The following is a 13682-nucleotide window of genomic DNA, read 5'->3' on the forward strand; positions in this document are numbered from 1 at the left end:
TACTGTTCTGTCCGGAACAAATCTCATACAGTATTCATAAAGAGCTTATCTTGTGGAAAAATCCTTGTCTGAACAACACAGGCATATTGTCAGTAAAAACTCCCAGATTTGCCAGTAGTAGTTTTTTATCCATTTTTTAAAGAGCTGTGTTCTCTTATCCAGTGACTTACATCTTTGTTTTGCTTATAGTAAAATACATTTTCAAGTGTGGGGGCAAGTAGAATGGAAGTAGAATCCTGCAGCATGAATGATAAGGCTTTCAGCTCATGATATATAATTATGGCTATATCATCATGACATTGCATTTGGAAGTATATTATATTGCTGCAATATCTGACTCACTAATTCCCTGTTCGGTAATTGAGCCTCAAAGTAAACAGTGACCAAGCCTTTAATCACATTATATCCACATTGACATTTGTTAATCCAACTCAATATCTTTAAACCATGTGGTCGCTTTGAAAGAGCTGTTTGCAAGGCATCATCAGTTAACAACTGTAATATTACACATTAATTTATATTCTTCAGTCAGGGTCTTTTATTGTTTTTTTCCTTTTTTTAAACTGAAAAATAAATAGTAAATAGCAAAACCAAAAACAATTATGTTTAAATATATTTTAAAGCATGTTTATTTATTTATTTTGTCCTTCAAGGCAAGAATGTAAAATGCGGCACATAGCTAAATGCTAAAATTCCCTCCTTCTATTGATCTTATGCTTGGTGTGCTATTTGACAGTTGGGGTTTTATGTTTCAGATTTTAATCATCTCTGCTGGTTCAGTGTAGTCCTAGATTTGTTTGGCTCCTCGGTTTTCAACTGGTGATGATTTGTAACTTATAAACAACACAATTCATGGAAGGACACCTGTCACTTTTACAGATGCTGGAGGCCCAGCATTTCTATATGGCACATAAAATAGAATATTTGTGGCAGACTTGCACCGTAAACTTTATAGGTGCAAGATTTGTTGTGCCGTATTTTATTAAATCTAATCCTGGTGGTTCTTCATGCTCTCCCTGTGCGTGCTGAGCCATGCATACACAGCTTTTTGCAAACATGCATTTGCATTTCTTTATTTTCACAGTTGCTTGGGTAACTGTGTGTGTGTGTGTGTGTGTGTGTGAGTGAGTGCATGTATAGAATCAGGGATTTCTACTTTAAAATGATCAATAATCTTTAAATTGTTTAAGATTATACCTCTTAAAATAATTGTTAATCATGGTTGCAATTGATTATATGTTTGATGATGCATTATGAGAAGATTACATTTAATACTAATAATATTAACACTGCTGTCAGGCATCTTTTCATACGTCAAGTATCTTTATTTTTGTGTGTTTTTCTTCCACAGAATCACTCAAACTAAACTGGCATTGTAACCACATTTGATGTTGAAAATAGTGTGGAGGCAGCCATGGAAGTGAAGGAACGTAGACCTTACCGCTCACTCACTGCCCGGCAGGACACAGAGCGCCGTTACACCAGCTCCTCAGCAGACAGCGAGGACGGCAAACCCAACCCCAAATCTTACAGCTCCAGCGAAACACTCAAGGCCTTCGACCATGACTCAAGGATGGCCTACGGGAGCCGTGTCAAGGAAATGGTTCATCACGAGGTGGACGAGTTCAACCGGCAAGGTTAGCTTTAAGTGTGCTATATATATTAAAAATACTGTGGTATTATGTCAATAGAAGAGACAGTCATTGATATCAGTACAGTTCATCTTTAAGTATATAAGCAGTTCATAATGACATGAAAACACCGATTATTAGGTTAAGGGCAAGTTACTGCTTGGTCTCAATATATGCATCATTGCTTTTTAATGAGGTCTCATGGTAATTCACATTCAGTCACTGTAGAGGTCACACCACATTGTGTGACTATTAACAGAGGTGGCCAGGGATTGAACTTACCATGCCAGTGTTAAAAACTTCATGGAAGACATGCATACCTTCACCTGCTCGTTCAGATATATTATTGATCATTTAAGTTCAAATCAGATGTGATAGCACTGTTGAGGTAACTGGACCATAGGTCTGCCATTGTAGGATTTTATTTTCTTTGATTTATTTTTATTGTATTTTTTTCATTTTCAGCAGTTACAAAATGTAGTGAGATTCTCAAATCACCAGTGACTGCTTTACAGGTCCCCTGACTCGGTAGAAAACCTAGGAGAGAGAAAATTGAAGAGAGTGATGTCTCATTTTTAAAATACGACCTTTAAAGTGTGTAGGTTTTTGTGGCATCTAGCAGTGAAGTTGCGGATTGCAACCAACTATGGTTGCTGCAAAGCTACCAGCCAGGATTTGTCCATTGTGATCTACTGTAAGAACAGCAGACTCTGTGGAAGAGGACTGACTTCCTTTGTAGATAAAAATTTCTAAGTTAATGAAAACAGAACAATTCTTATTTTCGGGTGATTATCCACAAATGAAAACGTTTCTGCCAATGGACTGTACTTTCTAATCTTCTGACCGCTCAAAGCACTGTACACTACATGCCACATTAACCCATTCATACAGTAATGACAAAGGCCATCACAAACGGAAAGTAATTCATTCATACACAATCAGACATCAGCATCGGGAGCAATGTGAGGCTCAGTATTTTGCTTAAGGCCAACCTTCTGATCAGTGGACAACCCGCTCTTCCAAACTGCTCCTGCTTAAGAATGAAAGACAAACGCTAATGCAAAACATCCCCATTGTATAAGATCTAAAAAAAATGTCCTACTCTGGTATCTCCTTGTGGTAGGAATTGGGCCTGACATCAGGATACTGAGATGAATATGGTGAAAGCAGCACATTGAAAGATGCTAATGGTGTTATAATCACATAAGAATGTTGTGCATAGGGTCTTTAAATACGAAATGTAACTCATGTAACTCCACAACTATTGCTTGTGAAGGTTTTGCTTTTAAATGATTACTGCACCTCTCAAGGCCAGGATATTGCTGTCATCTTTTTCTGCAATGAATACAGTTCATTATGTTAAGTGATGCAGTTAGTGGCAGATTTAATTACCAGAGCCTTGTATTTATTGGCTTGCTGCAGGAGCAGACTTTTCCCTTCGAAACCTTGGCTTTGGAGAGGGTCTCCCATCCCACGTAGCCACGTACAGGACTGACCTGGGGATGCCACACCGCGACTACTCAGTCAGTGTGGGCTCAGATGCAGACACGGAGACAGACGGCATCATGTCGCCAGAGCATGCGGTCAGATTATGGGGCCGCAGCAACACCAAGTCAGGCCGCAGCTCGTGCCTCTCCAGCAGGGCAAACTCCAATCTAACTCTCACTGACACTGAACACGAGAACACAGAAAACGGTAGGGCACTTTCCTCTTTTACTCTTCTCTGCCAGTTCTTACACTGTGTCTTTTTCCATGTGGATTTGAGTTTGATGTTGAAAAGGAATATATTTGTATTACCACGTTCCTGTACACTGAAGCAGAATGACGTGCTATGTCTTTGAGACAACGATAAACAAAAGCTAGACTGTTCTGCATTGTGCAGTCTAAGACTAAATGATGATTATGTTGGTTTAGATTTGTTTAGTTTTTGATCATGCTCAACTGGAATCCATACAGTCACAAGATGAGTTGCATCTCTTCTGTCTTTGTACATGTCTTGGTACACACTGTTTCAGTCTCACCAAATTGAACTTGACATTTTTATTAAACTTAGCTTTTTTTCAGAAATTGGCTAAAGGCCAACATATTTACAATTTTGACTCTTGGAGAAAAGACAATTACAAGTCTTCCAGTACAGCCAGACGTTTGGCATACTATTACCTCTGCTGTTAATCTTTCCCAGATATTTTATTCTTTCGTTCTTGCTTATGTTGCAGTGTGCGAATCCTGTGTGGACTTTTAAGAGAACTGGTCTGGCAGGTTTCTTGTGAAATTAGTGCCAGGAAGTGGGAAGCCATATGTATTGAATTCATCGTTCTGGGGATTGGTGTTTCCCCTAAGGGCCAGATGAGCCTGTGTGCTTGTTCAGAAGGTCATTTGAGCTCAGGGAGTATGTGAGCCATGTCAAGTGCCTGAAAATGCCAGAAGATAATAGCAGTTCTGCTGAAGATACTCTTATTCAAATTGTCGATTAGTGTGCTGTAAAGTCCTGAGATTACAGAATTCTGTTTGGAAGCAGAAATGCCATTTGGATACTCAGCTCAGTCCCCCAGCACTTATTTGTCGGTAAACTCAGTTACAACTTAGTAATTGCTTAGTGTATACACTGAAAGAAAAATCTCTTGGAGTAAATTCAGTGCCGTGTCGAGGCAGTACCTGACAGACAGATTTCCTTTACCCACATACCCCTTTAGTGTCTACAGTGCCTACTCCTGTCTGCATTTGTTTACCTGAGTTTCAGCCAAAATGGATTCTCTTCCATTTTTTTTTACACAGAGGTGCTATGTGGGTAAAATGTAAGTTCTGTTTCACATTATGCAAAGTTAAACACAAACCTAAATCATGCATATTAACTGGCAGATTTATGATACTGTTCCCAGGACACTTCGGAGATAGAGGAACTCATCAAGGGCCTAGCGGCAAAATTCTAATTGCCCCTGCACAGCCTTGCAGAGAACCTTGTGAATAGTTTTGCATTTCAGAGTGTGTCACATTATGTATTAGCTTCTTATTATAACTGACAGAAATGACTCTTGGAAGTGGAATCCATTTGCCCGAATGACTCAGGGAGAGAACGTGGCATCCCTCTGCTTGATCATCTGAGATGCCAGGGGACTTGAATTTGGCTGTATTGTACATAATTAAAGAGAATCTCCTTGGATGGCTGTTCAGGGGTTGATATGCTGGAATGTATTCAGAGCACCCGTAGCTGCAGCATCATGCTACATCTGGGAGAGCCAATCGAGATTCTAAGTAGCTTTTTATTCAACTCACCCAAGCAGAAAGAGCACTTGTATTCAGCATTTAATTCAGTAATGCCTGATAACATACAATTTATATATGGCAAGTTAATTAAAATCCATCGAGCAGGCCTGCTTGTGTGTGCTTTAATCTCTTTAAATCAACAAACCATTTACTCTGCTTTAATGTATTCAAGCCGCTGGGCAGTTCTCCCCCTTTGCACACGTGACTTACTTGACCCTGGTTTTAATGCATGCAAATAAGCGATAGCAGTTTTTGAACAATTGTCTTGATACTTAAGTGATTTTAAGGGATCTCTTATATACTGTGAATAAAAACCCTTGCTGAAAATGATGTGCTATATTAAGACTCATTCCAGTTGGGATGTAATGATAAAATTAGTTGCTACCTTTCTTTTCATTCTAACCTACTGCATGACGGTTAGACAAAGAACAGTTGTTGCAATGCAATGCAAAGTAAGTGTATCACTATAGACAAATCAGTTCAATCAGTAATAAGTAATTATGTTCAGTGCTGATTGTTAATGTGTGCATGTGTGTGTTGTGTAAACACATATAGATGGATGGCAACAAAGATGCCCTGTGCATGTGTATGGCTTAGCGTTTAAAGTGCATTCATGCAGTGTGTACAGGTACGTGTGTGTGTGTCTGTTACCCAGCATGCCTCTGGTCCCTAGGGTGCCCCTTGAGGACACTTCCAGCAGCCAACGACTGCTGAGTCATTGCACATCCTACAGAGACTGAACAGCAAGGAGGCAAGCTCAACCTGCTGGGTTTGGGAGAGGGCTGCTGTTCTTGCGTTTTACCCTATTACAGCTTATCCAGATGTGTTCTCTAATCCCAACTTTCTCCCACTGTCATGGCTAGACTATTACGTTTCTGTAACCATGAGAACCGGCAGTGGAGATAGGCCACGAAAGCCTGCTGAGGGACTGTTGGTATTCATGTGTTTCATAACCTACGGAGAGAAATAATTCAGCTAAGGCCTGCACAGTTCCTGTTGATAGAAAAATACTTGTGTGACTGACACTGGTATTTTTCTACAGACAAAATGTAATTAGTTCCAGTGGGTTAGTTGTGTACTGACTTGTCTTTCCCGTACTCCATCCTCCTGGTAGATCTGTTCTATATTGATTAAGGATATACTGTGTATATGTTATGTAAATAAAACCAAGCTTTGATCTTGTTCTAAAGTGTGATTTAGCAATGCCAGTTGTCCTTACATTGTAGTTTTATTCAGAGCAGTGTTTTATTTAAATATTGTTTTTTTATGCCAATGAATGCCAGACAATTATACAGTGTAGGACTCAAATGTGTGATATTTAGTTTTTGGAGTTGGATTATTTTTTTTATTATTGCTCATTATTGAAATCCTGGTAGCTGTAGGCATTGCTTCAGGGCAAAACCTCTAGGAATGCCAGTGAAATATTCTAGTGAAAGTCCCTCCGCAACCTTTCAGTTGTATTTTAATTTTCTGCTGCACACTGCACACAGGTTTCGGTTGAGATCTTCACACACTTCTGAAATCACTAAATCAACTCTGATTTTCATAAAATTTATTTGAATTGCATTAGACCACAGTCTTGACTGTTGGTTGTGTTTTAGCACCAACAAAATCATTACACAGTACACAACTTTGATACTACTACTACTACTACTACTACTTATAATAATAATAATAATAATAATAATAATAATAATAATACAAAAATTATATTTTAAGAATGATGTTGACAGAATGTATTGACAGGTCGACCCAGAACCATCTGAGCTTTAAAAGTACTCAAGAAAATCTTAAGCCTGACTCTCAGGTTTCCAGAGGAATGACGCAAGTATTGGTGTGATTGGTGTATTCTTATTTTTAGTGCGAGCTGAATCACTGGCTGCTCTCTCCAGATGAGCTGAAGATTGGGTTTATTATAATGTAAAGGGAACTGCATTAAAATAGACTTGATGCAATAAATATACACATGACAATTTCCAATTTTTTTTTGAGGAGAGGACCAATTTGATCTTGGAAAATATCTTAAACTGAAAGAAGCTTATTTGTAGAAAACATAATGGTATGATTATTATCAAAAATATATTAGTACTGTCTTTTTTATAGGCCAGCAGTAGACTTCATGGGAAGTTTAAAATATTCTGTTTATCCATACTTTTTCTTGCATTTCACATGCCCATGTCTTTATCACACAAAGCAAGTATGGGAACAACACACTTTTGAGGCTCCTCCACTGACTAATGCGTTGCAAAAAACAGGACTTGAAGATGAATGATGGTCTGGTTTCTTAATTCAACTCGGGTTTTTGTTCTGCATGATTAAATACGAGTCATCAATCAGCATTTTTACCTTCAAAGCACATAGTGGCTAATGTGCTGATGTGATCACGCTGGGGTAGGAGCAATATTTATTGATGTTGAGTTTTTCAGATGGAAAGTGGCCACTCTTTTCATGTGGATTTACCATGCACAGCCTATTTTCTGCATTTTTAAATGCTGTTGAGAAAATATTTTTTCTGCCTTCATTGTTGCTGATAACCTTACATTTTCATATTGACATACAAAGTGCCTTACTATTATTATTATTATGTTGTATTATGTTAATGAAGCTGGTCTGCTTTGCACACAATTACACAAATCCTAAAATGACTAATAATAGCATTGAATAACTACTTCTAGAAATACTCCACTAAAACAATAAAGCTATCACTTCTGCAATTATATCTTCTACCTCTTCTTCTTCTTCTTCATCATCATCATCTTCTTCTAATCTTAGAACTTCTTCTACTAATAGCACTAGAATAAAAAAATAATTTGTGTATGTAATAATAATAATAATAAGAATTGCTTTTTCAACAGACTATGAAACAAAAAAATGTGCAGTCAGTGCAGTAACTCCACAGTGACGATGATTTATTTCCTTACTACCTGTATCAGATTGTTGTTGGAGGGTTCAAGAGTCTGAAGAAACTTTGAACTGTTGAAAGATTGAGGTTAAGAGCTCCAGGGTGGTTCTCAGTTACTGAATCTTTGAACATAGCATGACTGTCTATGAGGGACAGGTGTTCCTCGTGGAAACATGTCACAGCCCCAAAAGGCTGACAGGCTTTGAAAAGTGAATCTCTCGCAGATTTTAACTTGAGTGGGGAATACATCAGCCTGTCCCCTAACCATGTTGATAGTGATTGAAAGAACGTTTGTTCAGTTCTGTTCACTCTTGTTATTCTTGGCCCACGCCACGTTTCCCTTTTAATAGAAAAACACCTACTACTTGAGGGTGATTGCTCAGGGTATTTATTATAAGGAATTTAATTCTAATAATCGTTATTATTATGTTAGATGTAGTGTTGTATTTTTCAAATAGACCCAGGCAAAGGAAAAATATGAGTTTGCATAAGACACAGAAATATTAGTGTTGCAATGTCTAAATGAACATTGTTTTTTACAACCTATACCGCCGTCTAGTATGACTAACACAATTAAATGTTTTCTTTGGTAGGGTTTCTTTGGTCCTTATTCACTGCACTACATTTGAGTTATTGGCAACAGATGAATGAAACTAAGGAATCACATTGTAGGCATACTCTCTGCATAATAGTTTTATGATGTAACCACAGACCGAGCAGCATTTTTACAATTTGATACAAAACCGATGCACCTTAATCCTGTACCTCATAGACTGCGCATGCTGCATTACCAGGGCTGATGGCCACGCCCTCCAGAGGTGAATAAGCAAATATCTTTGATGTACACCCCACATTTATGATGTGTTTTATCTTTGAACTGATTCCCTTAGGCTTTGCTACCATATTAGGAGCCGGTGGGGTGAAGTAAAATCAGACTTCCAATTAGACAAGACGTTTCCTTTAGACCAGAGCTGGATTCATTGGGGCATGTTTTACAGTAGTGTGGTGGGACCACAGAGATGGGGTTTCTTATTATGACCTTGGAGTAGCAATAGCATATATGTGTAGGCAAAAATACACACACACACACACACACACACACACACACACACACACACACACACACATAACACAAGAAAATCAATTATCATATGTGAGATACTGTCTGGTTTTTCTGGGTTTTTGTTTTAAATAACTGAAAAAAAAATCCAAATTCATGCAAAACAACAAGCACGTTATTGCTCTTTTGTTTTAATTATGTATTTAATGAGGTTGGTAAAGCCTTTCTTTTTTTAATCTTTATTGTTTTTATACAGTAGCCTTTAATGGTTCATATAAAACAGTTTTATGTGATGGTCTTATTTTAGCAATTGAAACATAATCATAAATTTATAATAGTATGGCATGGAAATGACTTTGCATTGCGGTGGACTGTAATGTGTGCACGCTGAAACTGAAATTGAGAAAATTAAGTGACATATTTTGAGTGCGATAGCTTACCTTGAATGTTTTAACAGACTATTTGGAGTGCTTCCCTTTACCTTGCACCACTTCTCTGCAAGGTTTTACAATTGATCACAGCCCTGGCTTGTAATTCTCTGTAACACAGAATATTCTGTAAAATGTCAGTATTTACAGTAACATAAACCTTAATCTGCTTTACTACTGTACAAGTTCCAGGTCGCAAAACTGACAAGAAACATGAAAGGCTCAAATTGAGAATAAATACAAAATACTCACATCTTTATGTAACAACAGAAACAACATAAGCATTAGCTGCTAACTTTAACATTCTCCTTTAATTAGCCTTTCCTAAATTTTGGTTAAAAAAAAATCAATTTACATTCTTAGTCTCAGAAATAAGTCCTATATCCTAAATTTCAGGGCGCAAGTCATAAGCTTGTTGAAACAAAGATCAAATAAAGTAAAACAGTAAGAGTTGTTTAGACAAACAATAATTGGCTCTCTTTGACAGACATATTTTGTATTTGCTAAGTAACCAAAAAAATGACAAATATAATTTGTGTTTTAACAAAACACAGAGACAATTTATATAATTAGGATTGGTAATCATATCCGTTTTACTGTGGAGACAAATATAATAGCATTTGTAAAACTGTGGTATTTTGATGCATCATTTCCTTTTGGCATCTGTGATAGAGACACATAGACTGTGATCATTTGCTGTAGGGGACATTGTTTTCTGTAATATTGGGATCTGTAATTTTGCTGCATCCACATCGAGCACAACATGGAAGCTTGTTCTGAAACAGTCACAGGCATCGCAGCAGCAGAATATCAGGCGAAATGATGCTTCAAAGAAATCACTAGTGGTTTCCCAGCTCACAGCCGTGGTTATTTCCACCCCCAGTATTTCTTGTGAAGTTATTTATTTGTTTACTTTTTGGCAGAGCCTCTGCTCAGATCATGGATTAGTAGAGATATTCTCTGGCTCATTTGCAGGCTAATTTGCTGGGTTTTAGAGGCCCTTGTGGACAGTTTTGGTCTGTTATCTGTGGAGTTGCATACCCGCTCCCTGCCAGTGCCTCTGACAGTCTAAACCAACAGCACATCAGGGCCCATCTTACCACCAAGGCTCAGGGGCCTCACGACAGCTCAAAGCACAACATGGAGCAGGATGAGCCCTCCTCTATGGAGAATCATCCTAACCCAGTCTCATAACTTCTATCCCTCTCTTAGCAATATCCATTTAACATGGAGTCAATTATATATGCTCATGTTATATTTATGGTGGTTTTAGAAAAAACTGTCCCTGTTTAAAATGGGATACAAATAGCACAAAAAGCACTGATTTAATATTCTGGATTTGTATCAGCACATATATTAAGCACTTTATCAAACAGATCAGGTATCAGCCAAATTCAACTGAAATTAAATACACAATACAAAGTTGTTTTGTTATATAATTGGAAGGAAAAAAAAAGAGTTTAGAGTTGACATTCTACAACAATATAATCAACATATACCACTTATATTTATGAAGTGTTGTGTGGTTAGAGTCTAATCATTTCCACCCAGTGAGGCAAACATATTTTTAATTTAAAAGGGAAAAAAAGAGCACTGGTATCAGATCAGTACTCAATATCAGCCACAGAAGTATGATTGGTCCTTATTTGCACTCATGGCTGTGAAATGTAATTTTTTTTTCACCTCATACCCCCATTCCATTGAGCACACAAAGTGTCATATCACATCTTAATTATCTTTTCTTATTTTATGCTTTTAAACATTGTATACAAGACTCTTGCAAGAACATTTCAGATTGCTCTGAATGGCCAGTTATCTGTAGTGGAAGCAATTAGCAGTTGTTTTTGAGCCTGAGGAAGGAGACATCATAACGTGCTGTTGCCCTAGTATGAGATAGAAATAATTAAACTTCCATGCTGAGATTTCTCTCATTAGTCACCTCTGATATGACCGAGTCTCTGATACACATCCAGGTATAAAACTTTCAGGGCTGCTTGATTTGCAAAAGATTCTTCAGTAAACACCAGCTCTGGTATGTTTAGACAATGGCCCGTCACTTCACCATACAACATTGGATACTTGACATGTGTTATAAAGTTAAAACACACATAATGTGACCACTGTATGGTCATATGTATTACATCCATGTGCAGAATATTTAAAACTGTAAAACTACACACATAACAACTATCTAACATCAAAGCACCTTTGAGTATAAAAACACATACAATACAATAATAGATTTTCAGAAGATGCAGATGACAGGTATCAATGACAGTAACGGCACAACAATTGTGCTTCCTTTTACTTTTTACTTTGAACCATGTGGAATATGTACAGAGTATGTCTGTGTGACACAGTCTTGTCATCTGTGAGCATAGCTGTATCATTAATTATTTGCAACATTCCCGCTTTTGCTCTCAGGGTTTGTCAGTACTGCATGATTCAAAATAAGATTAGCACACTTAAATATAGGGGTAGTGCACACATACGATTTTCACTCACGTAAAGACCCTGCAATTCCAAAACCTTGTTGTGCTGGACAGCTCAGGTTCTTCCTGGATTAGTTTTTTCCCTGTGAAAGTAGCTAGACACAGTGAAATTTCACAGCCTGTGCATGTTGAAGAAAATAGCTCAGGACATAAGCTTTAGATTTTTTTCTCTCTGCCTTCAGTGGTTCCACTAAAGTACTGCTGTCACACTGGAAACACTAGTCTTATCTCAGCTGTATGAATTGCAAGCTTCTGCAGCAGGTCACACCAGAGCTGCATTCTCTCTGTCTTCAAACCTTGATGCTTGCCTGTGTGAATTACCACATTTTGGCATAGACACACTTTGAGCTATTTAGACCATTTAAACTCACTTATTACTAGCTGAGCACTAATAGTAGGTTGGATGTGTAGCGGTTTTAGCATTTAGGGCTAATGGGAAATCCAGGACAGCCAGAAACATTTCCACACTGAGCTTAGGAGTGGATGGCAGTTGTTTTTAAAATGTCAAACAAAGGTATTAGAAGGCTTTTGTGGATGTGGACCAGAAAAGTGAGGACAAAAGAGTATCTTTTATGTTAACATTGGTTATATTGTTAAAGGGCACTACGTTTATTTGTTTGTTATCAAGGCTGAGGGATGATTCTGACTATAGTCTAGAAGCAATTTTGAATTTGTGAAAGTTTTAAAGAATTATCTATTTCTTATACAGAATGTATATATTTCACCTAGCACGAGGCTGCAAGTAACAGCTTGTTAGTGTACATCACTAATTGGATGCTTGGTGCTTTCGATCCTGGGTCAGACTGTAATTGCTGTGGTTTTTTAATTGTATTCAGTTTCCACCCTTGTAATAGATTGCATCGTCTTTTTGATGTCAATATTGCTCGAAAGACAGTGAAGATGCAGCACTGAAGAAAGTAAAAGGGAAGGGCCTCGTAGCCTAATGCAACCTTGGACTGTGATGATGATATATTTTTAGTTCAAACTTGCAAAGGCACAACTGCACCACTGCAAAAGGTGATTTGATTAAGGGTCACACAATGCTGCTAGGCCAGGATTTTTTCCATTCATTGGGTGAACCTTTTATTATACAGTTTGACTGATGCATGGGTGCTCTGTGTACTCAGGACAGCAAAGCAAAACTATAACATGTTGCATTTATGTGTAAGATAAAAAAAACAAAACAGGTATGACAACATAAAAATATAATTTAAATTAAATATGAAAAAAATGAAGTGGGATAAAAATGAGGTTGTGCTTATGCTTCTGGCTTGATCAGAATATACACATCCAGGAGAACTGTCAGAGAATACACTATGTATATTGCTCACAGCAAGATACCACCCTTAATTAGTCCCTGATAGTCTGCTGTCATTTTTAAGCATTGAGGAAAAAGGCATTTAACAACAATGCATTTGATTCTAAAAAAAAAAAGCATCATAGGTACCAATACGACCCATAGCTGAAGTACAATAAACAAAGGGCTCAAAATGGATCAGGTTTCATATAACTGCTACTGATCAATTAAAAATTGATTGACCTCAATCATAAAGATCATGTCAGGACAACAACATTTATATTTATTTATGGATTGAATTGACTGAGGTTAGTAGTGATAAGATAGCAGGTTTAAAAGTCTTATAATCATGTTACAGTAAAAAAGGCATATTGGTTCTCTTGACTACAGTTCTAACTAAGTCTCTAAAATTAAGGCTCTGGAAAAGGTTTCCTGTCTTCATTCGTTATTTTTCATCATTACAGTCTTACCACTACCTCTGTGTTTAATTCATACTTGATCATGATTCCTATTTCTCTACAAGTGATGTAGCAAGCCTTATATTGTCCTTAAATTTTTATAACTATTTCTGTAATATAATAACAAACCTTATTTGCCATGTTGCAAAC

At 37.4% G+C, this 13682-nt stretch overlaps 1 protein-coding gene across 14 annotated transcripts in view; it reads left to right on the forward strand.

The window, feature by feature from the left end:
- The window catches only part of tenm4 (teneurin transmembrane protein 4), a 145723-nt gene that overhangs the window by 30813 nt on the left and 101228 nt on the right, over positions 1-13682 (forward strand). For all 14 annotated transcript variants that reach the window (XM_051397661.1, XM_051397665.1, XM_051397669.1 and 11 more), the window contains exons 2-3: positions 1352-1637; positions 3054-3326. In XM_051397661.1, coding sequence (XP_051253621.1) covers positions 1415-1637; positions 3054-3326 — 496 coding nt within the window. In that variant the 5' untranslated portion in view covers positions 1352-1414. The remainder of the gene's footprint in view (positions 1-1351; positions 1638-3053; positions 3327-13682) is intronic.

Source organism: Dicentrarchus labrax, unplaced genomic scaffold (genome assembly GCF_905237075.1).
Source record: "Dicentrarchus labrax unplaced genomic scaffold, dlabrax2021, whole genome shotgun sequence".
Taxonomy (NCBI): Eukaryota; Metazoa; Chordata; class Actinopteri; family Moronidae; genus Dicentrarchus; species Dicentrarchus labrax.